This window comes from Hemibagrus wyckioides, linkage group LG26 (assembly GCF_019097595.1).
Source record: "Hemibagrus wyckioides isolate EC202008001 linkage group LG26, SWU_Hwy_1.0, whole genome shotgun sequence".
Lineage (NCBI taxonomy): Eukaryota > Metazoa > Chordata > Actinopteri > Siluriformes > Bagridae > Hemibagrus > Hemibagrus wyckioides.
In genome coordinates, this window is record NC_080735.1 from 19,000,718 (window position 1) to 19,015,979 (window position 15,262).

A 15,262-nucleotide genomic window follows, 5' to 3' on the forward strand; every position below is an offset into this window, starting at 1 on the left:
AGGTGTCTTGAAGCCAACAAAGGTTTTTAATATTAAGTATTAAATACTTTTCCCCTGTGTCATTTCACATTATTACACATAACTTCATGTATGGACATCTATCATAAATCCTGTCACCAGCTAGCTATAAAACCCTCTCAGAAACCCAGACTCTCTATAGCTTATTAGCTACGTTGACAAGTTATAACACTCCTCTCCAGAAATCCTGTCAGGTTAGTTCATGTTTGTTATTTTTCTTTTTGAAAGTTCTCAGGTTAAGTGATGTTAACTCTGTGGCCTTTTTTGCTCAGAAATTGAGTCAGCGTACGTTAGCTACCAAAATGTGTTAAAAACACGAGGCACATGAGTCTGTTTTTGTGTCTACGGTGTTCTGTACAAACGCCTCACTGACTTTATAGTTTATTAGAAAAACCCAAGAACCCCAGTGAAACACATCATACGCATTCAGACTGAAAGTGAGACAGAAAAAAGCTTCATGGTTTAATAATGAACACTGTGGCAACAAAAGACAAGCTGAGAGCGTTAAAAACACAGAAGAAATCATACAGCTACTGCTATACATATCTACATTATGTAAAAAAACTTTATACACGAGGACCAAGACATGAGGAGCTGCAGAACACACCACGTTCAGCTAGGATGGATGGGGAAGGAAAATAAGAAAACCTACAAGGTTCAGGGATATAGGGACACAGCACCACCTGCTGTTAACTAAGGTGCAGTAAAAAGTGACACAAAAAGAAAAAATCTTGAGATCTGTAAGTAAGCTGATAACTTTGCACCTCAGTGGAACCTTTTAGTTGACCACCTGATTTATTTACTAAAACTCCTTTGTGGTCAGTGTAAATATATTACATTACAACTCTGATTCTAAAGCTTCAAATTTATACATTTTTCAAATTTCCTATTGTAACTGCAGACTCTAAGCATCTCGACAGGGATGATACTGATGCAGGATCTGAAAAGAATCAGAGAAAGGTAAAGGGGTGAAAGGTCAGTCCTCATCGAGCTCCGAGGGCACGGTGCAGCGGGTCAGAGTGGACAGGTAGAGCGCTGTGGTCGCCACGGGAGACAGACCGGCCGACACCTTCAGGAGGGTGAGGAGTCTCGACGCTGCCATGGCAACACCATCCTCTGTCTGTAGGGAGGAGAGAGAGAGGCAGACAGACAGACACAGAGAGAGAGACAGAGAGACCGATAGAGACAGAGAGACACACAGAGAAAGAGAGAGAATGTTGTACTATTCTTCTCAGTGACAGTACTGGTAGTCCTACATATGAGGACACTTTCCATTCCAGACTGTGAATTAAATATACATAATAAAACTAATAATAATAAAGCTCGAAGTCCTTTTGGCTTGAATAAACAATAGACATTATCTGGTCATCTCCATCGATCTCTTTCCTGTTACAGGCTCTAACAATTTGACATGGAAATGACCAGATGTGGTCTGTAAATGAACATCTGCACTGAATCTCAATCTAGCTAACTCTAAAGGGATACACAATTAATAAAGCCAGCATTTTTATCTAAATACCTTAGACATTTTTTCCAGCATAATTTGTAGTGCAGTATTTAACTACAAGCGTAAGGAAGATTAGTTTCCTAAAACCCAGATGTGATGAAATATTTACACTTGACCATGTAAGAATCAGCTGAGCATCTTGTTTAAAGACGGAAGATAAAACCTTTAGATCATTAATGTAAGAGATAAATATTCAGCATAAATCAGTGCTGTTAGTATTCCAACAGCCTTCCGATGTTGGTTTTGTGCGTTTTTCACAGACCCTCCTCACTCAGGCTGCACTGTTGCTCTTAACTTTCACTTTCTTGCGTTGCCTTCACGCTCAGACCTGCTCACAAAGACGCTGTTAAAATCATCCAGAGAATCAATCTACAGCCTGCATCATGTTTCCTTTGCAGGTTAAGCTAGACAACTAGATCTTTTACAGACACAGGATTTATTTCTGTTAGAAAATGTATTGATGTAATGTATTGTTTATTAGGAGGGGAAAAAGGCATGGCAGATAACATTTTGCAAAGAAACATGACCCATTTAGAGATGTTTCCTGAGATCTATACACACGCACACTGATCAGCCATAACATTATGACCACCTGCCTAATATTGTCTTGGTCCCCCTTTTGCTGCTAAAACAGCCCTACCCCCTCTAGGCATGGACTCCACTAGATCCCTGAAGGGATCTGGCACCAAGATGTTAGCAGCAGATCCTTTAAGTCCTGTAAGTTGTGAGGTGGGACCTCCATAGATGGGACTTGTTTATCCAGCACATGCTACAGATGCTCGATTAGATTAAGATCTGGGGAATTTGGAGGCCAAGTCAACACCTCAAACTGGTTGTTGTGGTCATCAAACCATTTCTGAGTAGGAAGAAGTTGAGTCCCATCCAACCCAACACTGTATGTGTTAATGTTTTTAGTCAAGCCTGTGCTACGTGTGCTCAGTAGTGTAGTGTAGAGCTGAGCTGATGATGATGATGATGGTGTCATACCTGGTGTTCAGCACAGATTAAAGGACATCGGTGAGACGCTGCAAGTTTCTTCACACTGAGCAACCGCTCCTGAGTCAGAGCGCCACACCTCGCTGAGTAAACACACACACACCACTCAAACATCTGGATGTGGATTGAACAGTGTGATCCCAGGTGGTTGCTTAGTTGTAGTTAATCGGTTGCTAAGGAATCTCAGGTGGTTGCTAGGGTGTTAAATGGGTGCTATAATATTCCAGGGAGTGACTAAGAAGTTAATACATGATATTGCCAAAAGTTTTAGGACACCCCTCCAAATCATTGAGTTCAGGTGTTGGGCTCATCCCAGAGGTGTTCTCTGGGAGCTGGGACTTCAGGCCAGTCAAGTTCCTCCACACCAAACTCACTCATCCGTGTCTTTATGGATCTTGCTTTGGTCACTGGTGTGCAGTCATGTTGGAACAGGAAGGGGTCATCCCCAAACTGTTCCCACAAAGAGCATGAAATTGTCCAAAATGTCTGGGTATGAAGCTGAAGCATTAAGAGTTCCTTTCACTGAACCCCCAACCCCTGAATTCAATGGTTTGGAGAGGTGTCCCAAAACCTTTGGCTATATAGTGTAGGCAGAGCAATGCTGATTTAATATTTTTATATATAAGAAGCATATCTGCATTAACATACAAAGACATCACCTACCATCAGTCACCATGAAGCACACCTTCCCGAGGAAAAAATCTGATCTCAGGTGACTGAGGGAATTCTCCACCACCTGAAGACTAAGGATACATGAGAGCAGAGAAACACAGAAACAGCAGAGGTAAGAAAGATGAACTAAAATGAGTCAAGATGGCCCTTGAAGTAGCAGAATCAGATAGGCATGTGTCTGAGAGCAGAGTGTGATGGAGGTTACCTGTGCTCTGACAGGAGGTTGACTATAAACACCACCAGATCCACACGGGGCCGAGTCTCGCTGTTCTCCACAGGGAGAGGAAGTCTACGAGCCAGACGCCTGAGAAACGGATCAGAATTTAAAAAGTTTTGCAAGTAACAACCCGGATGAAGAGCAGTTCAAGATGACGTCAAAGAATGAAAGAAACGGACTGAATATTATTAAAACTATAACATTTTTACACACATTTGCACGTGCTTGTGTGAGCCACGCGTCTCCACGTCCAATCTCTGAACAACATCGTTCTCAGTGAAAAATCATTCATCACCATGGCTCCTGAACAACAAATCCCTTACCTCCATTACATCCAAGAACCCAATCACTATGCTCCCAATGACCAAGCCCTGACCTCCATGGTCACCAACCGCCAATAACCAATCATCACTGTAAATAATGTCATTCTGAATCACTGCCCGTCTTCAAACGCCCGGATGAAGACCAACCTCCTACCGAAACACTATTTTCCCTGTTTGTTTTGATGTATTGTTGTATGTTTAGGCTGATGGTCAGATCCTCAGGCTGTGACCTGTTGACCAGTGTTAATGTATTCATTGACAGAGACCCCAAAGCACTCTTTGTCACTCTGGATCTGCCAAATGACAGAAATGTAAATGTTAATAAAAAATGACAAATCTATAAATATGCAAATGACTTACACGTTGACGATGGCGTCGTTCTCGCGCTGCACTATAGCGTCGGCTAGTCTGGACTGAAACTTCTCCTCGCTTTCGACCAACTGATATAACACAAAACAAAACAAAAAGAACAACAAGTTTTACAAAATTTTAAAAAGTGAAGCTAGGTCCAGTGTACTTAACCAACCACTAGCTAGCTAACTGGAGCCGTGTGTAAACAACTGTTAAGCGAAACACAAAGACAACACACGTTAACTTGCTGCTTACCAGAATAGTCGCAGTATTGGGTTCAGGTATTTTGGTGTAAGGTGCCAGTAATGCCATCTTACATTTTATATTTATTTATTTATTTTGACAAGACTGCACTATAGCTCGTGCTGCCGCTTCTTTTCAAAGACTCTGTCGTCACTTCCGTCGCCATTTTGCTGCCCGCTAGTGGCCGTGCAGCACCTTTACTCCTCCTGCCTCAGAAAAACAAATCATATTTCCTCACTGTGCGTGGGGCATAAAACATCCTGTTTAGCGACTGAGGGTAAGTGTAGACTTAATATGAATTATTTTCTCAAAGATTTAACGACACTTCTGAGGTAAATGTTGATTAATTAAACAGTTAGCTGCGTGCTAACTTCATCGTTTCCCTGAGAGAGACAGCGTGCGCCGGTTGCCTAGCAACAACTTGAATGACTGGCAGCCATTTTGTATTCAGGCGTCATACCATTGAGAGAGAGAGAGAGAGAAATTAAAACATCTGAATAGAAAAAAACATTTTGTAATTTCCAAACGCCTTTATTTAACTTTTATATCATTTGCTTGAAGGTTTCTTCAGAAAAACAAACAAAAGCAAATTAAAAACAAACAAAAAACAGTTGTGCACACAACATACTATAGTAGAAACAGTTGGCCTTGGTGATGTACAACCTGAACGTACAAAGAAACATGGAAGAGAGTGGTACTGTTTGTTTTCCAAAAGTAAACGAAGGCTAGCTCTTAAACGCCACGCTGCTGTACTGAATTAGCACGCCGCCATCGGTCAGTACACCATCGTGGACGCTGAAAGTAGCCCGAGTTTTGTATTCACAGTTACCTGCTGCTCAGGTCAAGTGTAAGCATAAACTCAAACGCCGTCAACACACCAAACCTCTCAATCTAATCTTAATCAAATACAATAAACAAAAGCTATGAATCTGTGAGTACTGGTCAACAAGCGAACTTTAAGAACATCATGGGCCTCAGGATCGTTAGGCATTTCATCTTGGTTATCACACAATTCAGATTTGGCTCTTGTTAACGAAATATGGTGCTGGAATCAGGAAAACACACATATATTTGAACATCTGCCCAAGATAATAAACACTTTCTCTCTCTTTTTTTTTTTTGGAGAGGAACTCCACCACAGGACTGGTTTTGGGCAGCTTTACTCATTCATCAATGTAGAAAATTAGAGCATGTGGACAAAGAATATTCTGTAATCTCAAACAGTGAGAAATGAAATAAAGCATCATTTAAAAAAAACAAAAACAAACAAAAAAACCCGAATCTCAATCATTATTGCATGTGTACCATATGTGCAGTCACCATAAACAAATCCTCACCCATTTCCATGTACTGAAGAGATAACTGTTACTTATAATAAGCCTAAGGGCACTCGTTAGGGCAGTCAATAAGTGTCTCAGCATGTTCTTGTACAGGAAAACAGGTCAAAAGCTCCATGTGTGATCACTGCACATAGGTTACGTTCATGCTAACCAGTGATTACGTAAAAACATGCTGGAACTTCCTGGAAGATGAGAAAACGCCGGCCGCTTCGGGTTCCACCATTATTCGCTTGTTAACGAATAACTCCAGCTTCATAGCAGCTGTAAAAACATCCTAAGCATCAGTTACCATTTGTTTAATAACAGTAATAAACAAACAAACAAAAAAAAGACTCGTTCATTTTGAAAGAAAATACACATCTTTTGTGGTAGCTGAACATCTGGAGGAGTTTAATTCCTCACATTAAATTGCCGTAACATGAATGAAGGTGAATCGCACACTCCCCCCCGACTCGACTTTGGTTGGCTGGCAGATTGCAGGTCGCTCCCTCCATATCTGAATGCATAAACACCAGTCAATCTCTGGTCCTGTACACATCTTCCCATTTGTAACAAACCCCCCCACCCAAATAAACCCGGTCACAACCCGTCAGAGCGGGCGAATCGTCAAGAGTCTAACACGCGGAGCCGGGATGTGCAAACCTGTTTGAAATCTATTCGCAAATGTTATTTACACGCCCATCATTTCCACTACGTCTCAAAAGCAAACAAAAACCTTAACTAGAGTCCTCGATTCTTCAATCTGCGGCCACTGATTCGTATCTCAGAGGATTGGGTGAAAGGTCATGCAGAGAGCCAGCTCGGTACACTCCTGGTGGAGAACAGGTCAGTCAGATGCATGCCGTCTAGCTGCAGCCCTGAAGGCCGAGTCCCAGAATGGACAAAACCTCAGCTTTGTCAATCAGGCTCTATTCTCTTGTGTAGAAATGTATTGGTGTATTACACAAGTTTTAATAAAATTCATATGAAATCTGCTGTAGTCCGTGATTACAATCCATTAACTCCAATTTGGTCAGTGAGCTAAAGGTGGCTCGGCCAGTTATTTGGATTAAGTGTTGTTGAGGAGTGGACATATATATATAAATATATTAGGTGAAGTTTGGTGAATTTTTTATTAATTAATATTTTTCAGTGTGATTATTATTAACTTAGCTGCACATTACGTAACTTCACGCTGTCGGTCTGCAGGGCTGCAGTTTGACATGCTGACAAAATATCATTACACTGGACAAGACTGAAAAAACTGGAAAGTGGACAATCTTTTTAACTATTTTCAGTTTAAATGGAAGAAAAGAGCGAATCCTTATGAAAGTACAACCTAAACGAAGGATATGAGGATGAGGTGAGGATAAGATCTTTCTTTTAATGTTTAGTCATCAAAGGAATCTCAGATACACAGCATGTCTGTGTGTTGTAGGAAATAAGGCCTAATTGTGCTGATAATTCAGATCAGTGATGAGACATCAGATGTGATGTGCATCTCTCTGCCAAAACCCATCCAGTCACTGACAGATCAGCTAACACAGAAATAAGGAACCGGAACAGGAAGTCATGTGAAAGCATAGCAACCGACATCATTCTCTATCAATCTGTTTATATCTCTCCTGACTCCCTCTCCTCCGAGCTGGAGCGGTTCTCTCTCTCCACGGACACGGATCTTTCTCTGCCCCTCAGTCTGCCCATCTCCGGGGACGAGATCGACCTCTCTCTCTCGCCCGGCTCTCGCTCCATGTCCCTCCAGCCGTCTTCCCTCCACCTGTCCTCTCCTCCGTACTCCCTCCATCGCTCCTGCGATTGGGATGGCTCCCGCTCTCGGGTGTGTGACGACCTGAAATGGAAAAATAATTAAAGTCAAATCAAAAACTTCATGACTGAAGTTCTGCATCTGAATGATTCACATAATACCCAAGATAATATCTAAGATAGCATCCTGTACCAAATTATTATTAGTGAATAAGTGTAGGCGTATAATTAAGGTGAAAACCGCACCTCTTCTTCTTTCTCCTGTGAGAATGAGAGCGAGAGCGATGGCGGTCTTTATGTCTGTGCTTCCTCTCTCGGTCCCGGTCTCTGGAGTGGGAGGAGCGATGTCGCCGCGAGCGATGAGATGATGAGCTTCCACCATCCCTAACACACAGACACAGAACCTTATGGCTTTATGACATGTCTTACCTCTCAGCAGACTACTATCTCACAAAACTAAAGGCTTGTTCCAGAGTCGAGTAACAGACTCAACATCCTGAACATCTGGAGACAAGTTTCAATTCTGACACTGCTACAGCAACCTGTGACCCGTCTGTGCTCCGGGGGTGGTGGTGGTGGTGGTGGGGGGGGTATGCACACCCTTTCTTTCCTGCCCATCACAGCGACACTATCCAATCATGTACATCTGTTAGATCATTATTAAATAGGATGTTTGTAAAGAAAACGACATTCCTTATATGTTGTGCCACTAGCTTCATCTGTTTGCACAGAGGCAAATGTACATGCAACAATAACAATGGTCCTTGGTAAAGTAATTTTTATTTAGCTCTGTTCCTCTACATCTACACACACTGTAGTCACCTGTATCTGTCCCCACTGCGAGATCTGGACCTGAGAGAGAGAGAGAGAGAGAATTTGTAAGTCATATGCTATCATATGATTTAAAAAATTGACACGGATAGATAACATACGAGTGTAACTCACCTCCTGCGCTCTCTCTCCCTCTCCCGTTCCCTCTCTCGTTCCCTCTCCCGCTCTCTTTCTCTCTCACGTTCACGCTCCCTCTCTCTCTCCATCTCCCACTCCCTCTGTCTCTCCTCCTCTCGCTCTCTCTCCTCCCGCCGTTTCATGCGCATCCGTTCCTGCTTTTCCACCACTGCTTTCTAAAAGACGGACAGAGGTGAAAACAGAAAGACAGAAAACGGACGGACAGAGATGGACAGAAAGACAGACAAAAAAAGAAACGAAGAGGCAGAAAAAAAAAGAACAGAAGACAGAGATGGACAGAGAGACGGACAAACAGAGAGGTTAAGGATTAAACGTGTCTTTGCATATCTAATGGGTCTACAAAAAAAGTCTGTTCCTGTCCTCACTCTCAGTTTCTCGAGCTTCTCCCGGATTTCGATGAAGCCAAGGTGCAGTTTCCCGCCAAAGTGGTCGGCAAGGCGACGGTCGTTGTCATGGAGGCCAAGGTAGGCGGAGCACACCTCACACACCCTCAGCTTCTGCTGCTGGAAACTGGAGGCTGGCATGGAGTTCCGGTATATGTCCTAAACACACACACACAGTCATCAGTGTCGGTGCATGTGTGCAGGCCAAGGTGATGTTAATCACAGTTACTCATCGAAGTGTATCTCTCTTCAATGGAGGTGATCATGACCATCAAAAAATGAAGTAAATGAAACTGACCTCTGCCTCTTTCTTGAGGGCGCGCGTTTTCTCCACCTTCTCCAGAACCTGCTGAGCCTCTTCCACGTTTCCCTCTCCACCCAGCTGCTCCGCTCGTGCCAGGAGCTTCCCGATTTCCTCGTTGAGTTCATGCACACGCTCTGCCTGGAGAAAAAGTAGTAGTAGTAGAGGAATAAGATGGAAGAAGCAGAAGAGCAACAACAGTGGTCCAGCAACAGTAAAGGGATTACAAATTCATCAGCATGTGAAATATAAACTGCCTAAATCTGATCTCTCAGAACTCAAGAACAATACTTCCTGTCTGGTTTCATGACATGAAGCAGTGATTCCTGCAGCAGCAATAACATCTGGATGGAGCAAAGGGTTTAATCTTAGATAAGGAACGTAGTCAACACATTAATATGAAGTCCCTAAGCTGACATGTTAAACTATTCCAAACAAACAGACGTCAGTCCATTTTGAAGATGAATATTTAAAAAACCATTAAGTATTGCTATTTTGTGGAGCGCTGTAGCGAACTTCCTGTCAGCTGTTCAGCAGGTGTCCAAGCCGCCTGTTTCAATGCCACCTAACCGACATCCTTTCAGCACAGAAATAGAGTTTCAGAACAAGCAGTAGTCTCACTGGGAGTTTCACACACTCACTCTGGAGTCAAGAAAGGCACTCATGCACCAGAACACACACTATATACTTTTTTATTTATAGCTGCTTAATGAGCTAAAATGTTAATACAGTGATCTTGGGTTTAAATGCAGTTGAGCTTCTGATCAGACCAGAAAATGGTGTTTTGGTCACTGGTTAATCACCATCTTTTTTTACATTTTCGTTTCTGCCATTTAGGAGACGCCCTCATCAAGAGCCACTTACATTTTTTATACAACTGAGTAATTGAGGGTTAAGGGCCTTGCTCAGGGGCCCAGCAGTGACAGCGTGGAGAACCTGGGATTCAAACTCACAACCTTCCGATCGGGATACCAACTTCTTAGCCACTAAGCTAAAACAGTACATGTCCAGGTGGCTAAACATTGTGGTTACCTTGGCAGCGACCTCTGCGCTGATCTCTTCCTGAGTCTCAGCCAGACGTTTCTTGGCCAGTTCGGTCCTCCGGTCACAGTCTGCGATAAAGGACTGCAAGTGTTCGGCAGCCTGGATACGCCCACAACAGACACCCACAGACAGACAGACAGACAAACACACCCCCCAAAAAATAAAATAAAATAAAATATCAGTCACATGATTTTTCTTTAGCTATGTGACTTTTTCCAACAAACATTTCCATAAAGATGTGAGACGTATATTCGGTTAAACGCATCACTTTGGCTGTTGCTACATAAAATGTGAAATAAACGATTTTGATCATTACTCTCAACATCCACACTGATGTGTTTCTGTATCAAACCCAAGGACAAGACATTAATAGAGCCAATTAAGCCAGGAAACAATTAATCATCTACTTTCATCGGTAAAGACGTCTGAGGAGACATCTGTTTCTATAGTAATCTGCAAACTGGAACCAGTGGATTTTGTGAGTTCTCATTGATGGGCATGTTATTTCTACACTACTTACCACAACACAAAAGTTTTTAGCACTACAAAATGTCAGTTCTATAAAGTAGTGCTCTACACAGCAAACATCTCATCGAAAGTGTGGAGGCATCTGACATCACACTCACGTCCAGCTCGAAGAAGTACTCCTGGTGTTTGGAGGCAATCTCGTAGTCGGCTCTCAGAGCCAGGTCGTGCACTTTCAAACACTCGCCCAGGTCCATACGCTGCACATGACACACAGGACCAGAGTGTGAAGAGGAAGATTTACAGTCAGGAAATAAAAGCACTGCACATATATTTATACAATGGAATGCTGGTCATGAATCTCAGAAACCCGTTAGAGATCTATACTCATGTACATGTACATTTCTGGCAGATGTCCTTATCCAGAGTGATCTACATTTATCCCTTTTTTTTATACAACTGAGGATTAAGGGCCTTGCTCAGGGGCCCAGCAGTGACCAGCTTGGTGGCCCTGGGATTCGATCTCATTTGAACCTTCCCAATCGGTAGACCAACATCTTAGCCACTAAGCTACCACATCCCCACTATACTCAATATGATCCATACTATAACGTACAACACTATTCTATACTATACCATACCACACTATACAACACTATACCATGACATACTATACTAGTACAAAAACATAGAGGAACAATTTTAAAGTTAAGCTACTATTTTATCCCTAATGAGAAGCCTGAGGTGATGATGGTGAGGAAAAAGTCCCTGAGATGATCTGAGGAAGAAACCTTGAGAGGAACCAGGCTCAGAACCTCAGGGACCCTGATCCTCATTTGGGTGACACTGGACACTAAATAATGTAAATGTAATTAATAATGTCCTTTCTACCACAGCAGCTAAAAGCTCTTGAGGAATTAAGTGTTGGCGATCTAGCTGTCTCCCACTCCTGACAAGTTTGTTAGAAAGCTGATATCTTTTCCTTCGTATAATAACCCCGAAGCTCTTTAAATGCTTTGTATGAAGTGTTGTATATGAGAGAACTATCATTACACAAACTCAGTACATTTTACTCCTTCACAAGAGAATAATCATGTGATGAAATGCCAGAATAGTCTAAATTTTCAACTCCAGATTAGAAATGAGCTCCTCAAATTAAGTGTGGTCAAATACATTTCACTATGTCATACACGGCAGGTAGAACATCTCATTCAATCTGTGGACGTTGTTTCAAAATATGTCACTATCAGTAACTTATGTTCATATCACTGTATCGTGTGTAAAAATACAGAACGATTAAAGAAAATCCTCCACAAATTCCCATAAAGCCTGAACTGTCTGCCAAACAGACACACACTCACCGTCCCTGATAAGATGTCGTGAGGGCAGGATTCCAGCAGATGACTTTTACACACACTCTCATCTGTGAACTTGATCCTCTGGCGCATCGTGTCTCCTAAAACCACAAGAAAACACAAGTTTCCTGAAACGGGGCCAGCTGCTGAATCCCATCGAACCTTTCAGACTGATTCAGAATTCTCTACATGTTAAACACTCTTAAGACTAGAATTTTATCCTGCTTTAGCCACTCAAAAGGGGTTTCAATTTATTACTTTCTCCATAGCCTTTATTTTTTATTGTGTGTGTTTGTGACAGAAATAAACAATCCACACCGCTGCATGTTATGCCATGTTCACACTGCACAATTGTCAAAGGAGGTTACATGCTGCATGACTTCACAATAGGACAAACTCTGTCTGGTCCACAAGCTACCTCTCACAACCAAATACATAACTCCTCCCCAAGCTTCACGCTGCCCTGTCTCACAGTGTTCTATGGGGTTGAGGTCAGGACTCTGTGCAGGCCAGTCAAGTTCCTCCACACCAAACTCACTCATCCATGTCTTTATGGATCTTGCTTTGGTCACTGGTGTGCAGTCATGTTGGAACAGGAAGGGGTCATCCCCAAACTGTTACCACAAAGAGCATGAAATTGTCCAAAATGTCTTGGTATGAAGCTGAAGCATTAAGAGTTCCTTTCACTGGAACTAAGGGGCCGAGCCCAACCCCTGAATTCAATGATTTGGAGGGGTGTCCCAATACTTTTGGCAATATAGTGTATTTCACAGGCATCGGCGATTCTCCCAGATCGAGTCTTTGATGATCCGCACTGCGTGATTATCACTCGTGTGATACGAGCACCAATTTGCCTCCGAATTCTGGGCATATGTCTGCGATTTCGCAAAACCTGTTTTTCACCTCGACCGAGTGAAAATCAGGGCGAGAAACGTACAGTGTGAACTCGGCAGTAGTCATTAATGATGTCTACAGAGAAAAAAACACCAGCACATGAACGATGCTTCGAAGGCAGAGGTAACCTCAGAAAGAGTTTCGTACATCAGATAGTTTAGTTCAAAGTTTTGCTGAACCGTGGCACAAACCAAACAGCAGCCCTGAGGACTGGGAAGAGGGAACTCGTTTTCACGGTTAATTCTAAAGCTACAAGCTTTCAATCAAGGGTACATGTTTTATAGCTTTCAACAGTATGACCATCACACCCATATGAACGTCTCATTCCATATTTATTCCCTTTTGTTGTTATAATCAGCTCCACTCTTATCTTCTGGAAGGTTTCCCACTAGATGTTGGACTGTGTCTGTGGGGATTAGTGATCATTCAGCTACAGGAGCATTAGTGAGATCAGACTCTGATGTTGAGGAGCATTAGTGAGATCAGACTCTGATGTTGAGGAGCATTAGTGAGATCAGACTCTGATGTTGAGGAGCATTAGTGAGATCAGACTCTGATGTTGAGGAGCATTAGTGAGATCAGACTCTGATGTTGAGGAGCATTAGTGAGATCAGACTCTGATGTTGAGGAGCATTAGTGAGATCAGACTCTGATGTTGAGGAGCATTAGTGAGATCAGACTCTGATGTTGAGGAGCATTAGTGAGATCAGACTCTGATGTTGAGGAGCATTAGTGAGATCAGACTCTGATGTTGAGGAGACTCCAGTTCATCCCAGTGGGGTTGAGGTCAGAGTCAGGGCTCTGTGCAGGACACTCCAGATCTTCCACCTTCTCCAACCTTCACCCTCCACACCATGGAGATCTTCATGGAGCTCAGGAGCATGGTCAGTGTCCGAGTCTCTGAGCTCCAGTGAATAAAAATTGTAATGATAAAGACATTACAGATAATGATGTACTTCAACAGTTTTAGGGAAGAACCAAGACATGGGTGTGATGGTCAGGGGTGTCAATACTTTTGTACGCATGTACTACTTGTCTATAAGGTTTTAATGATACATCAGCGATTCTTCAGCTCCAATGAGTTCCTCTCTGATGGAAACATCTGATGGAGCAGGAATGAGGAAACACTGCTCAGAGGCGAAGCTAAAGCTAAGCTAAAACACGATTAAACAGGAAACACACACTGGTTATAACTCACCGTCTCGGCCTGTGCCCATCAGCTGGTCCAGCATGGCTCTCATCTGCGCCTGGGCCGACATCTTCACTCTTATAAATTATTATTAAAATAAAATCTAATAGTTTCTCTCCTCAGACACATGCAGGCCTCGGGTTCAGTGCGTGCCAGAGTGCGCGCGCGCGTGCATGTGTGCGTGCGCGTGTGTCTGTGTGTGTCGAATTTAACTTTTCTGACTGAAAGAAAGACCCCGGATGTTCAAGTATTCCGCCAAGTATTAATCCTTATAATGTTTATTTTAGACCCGGGAGTGTCTCTGTGACCGAGGCAGCACTGTGTGAATGCTTCCGTCCTTTTTCACCTCTCTCTCTCTCTCTCTCTCCTTGTTAGCAAAGTCTAGCTAAGCTATACTAAGCTAAGCTAAGCTAAGCTAAGCTAATCTACGCTAGCGCTAGCCGCGCGCAAGGGGTGAGAAACTTCCGTTTATATATAAATATTTTTCTTCTGAAACGATTTCCCCCGCTCCGATAGCGACTATTTCACTCTGGAGTTAACCATGTTCAGGACAATTGTTTTTTAATTTTTTTTTAAATTTATCGTTGTTGTTGTTTTTTTTTTTTTGTTTGTTTCGTAGCTTTGCGAACTTCCTGCTCTCCCTCTCTCCGAACCGCGCGCGCTCGCCTCGCGGACGCGGCCTCCAGGAAGCGCGGCGTCATGGCTCCCGGCGTCTGATTGGCTGAAATTCTTGTGACGTCAACGCAAGGCTTCCGTTCCTAACTAGGCCTTAACAAACTACACGTTTAACATACACTCATCAGCCATAACATTATGACCACCTGCCTAATATTTTCATCGTCCCCCTTTTGCTAACCCGTCCTGCACTGTGCATTCTTGACCGCCCATGACTCTGTCTCCGGTTCACCACTGTTCCTTCCTTGGAGCACTTTTGATAGATACTGACCACTGCAGACCGGGAACACCCCACAAGAGCTGCAGTTTTGGAGATGCTCTGATCCAGTGGTCTAGCCATCACAATTTGGCCCTTTTGGTCAAACTCACTCAAATCCTTACGCTTGTCCATTTTTCCTGCTTCTAACATCAACTTTGAGAACAAAATGTTCACCTGCTGCCTAATATATCCCACCCACTAACAGGTGCCATGATGAGGAGATACTCAGTCTTATTCACTTCACCTCTCACTGCTCAGGATGTTATACCTGATCTAATTTAATTTTCCTAATTAAACTGTTGTATCATTCTTCTAATC

At 42.9% G+C, this 15,262-nt stretch overlaps 2 protein-coding genes across 3 annotated transcripts; both read right to left on the minus strand.

The window, feature by feature from the left end:
• Positions 1-464: 464 nt before the first annotated feature.
• On the minus strand, positions 465-4,509 carry pane1 (proliferation associated nuclear element). Its single transcript, XM_058380758.1, has 6 exons — positions 4,340-4,509; positions 4,094-4,173; positions 3,399-3,497; positions 3,185-3,264; positions 2,513-2,604; positions 465-1,138 (listed from the first exon to the last, which is right to left on the minus strand). The coding sequence occupies exons 1-6, from the start codon at positions 4,394-4,396 to the stop codon at positions 995-997; spliced, it is 552 nt and encodes a 183-aa protein (XP_058236741.1). The 5' UTR covers positions 4,397-4,509; the 3' UTR covers positions 465-994.
• Positions 4,510-5,948: 1,439 nt separating this feature from the next.
• Positions 5,949-14,656, minus strand: zgc:158803 (LUC7 domain-containing protein). Of its 2 annotated transcripts, XM_058380719.1 has the most exons (10): positions 14,020-14,648; positions 11,934-12,028; positions 10,734-10,832; positions 10,096-10,206; positions 9,061-9,204; positions 8,745-8,921; positions 8,356-8,534; positions 8,233-8,262; positions 7,657-7,794; positions 5,949-7,495 (listed from the first exon to the last, which is right to left on the minus strand). In XM_058380719.1, the coding sequence occupies exons 1-10, from the start codon at positions 14,078-14,080 to the stop codon at positions 7,261-7,263; spliced, it is 1,269 nt and encodes a 422-aa protein (XP_058236702.1). In that variant the 5' UTR covers positions 14,081-14,648; the 3' UTR covers positions 5,949-7,260. The 2 variants fall into 2 exon arrangements, with proteins under 2 accessions (XP_058236702.1, XP_058236703.1); XM_058380720.1 differs by lacking the exons at positions 5,949-7,495; positions 7,657-7,794 and adding an exon at positions 7,831-8,038 and having other exon boundaries at positions 14,020-14,656.
• Positions 14,657-15,262: the final 606 nt, after the last annotated feature.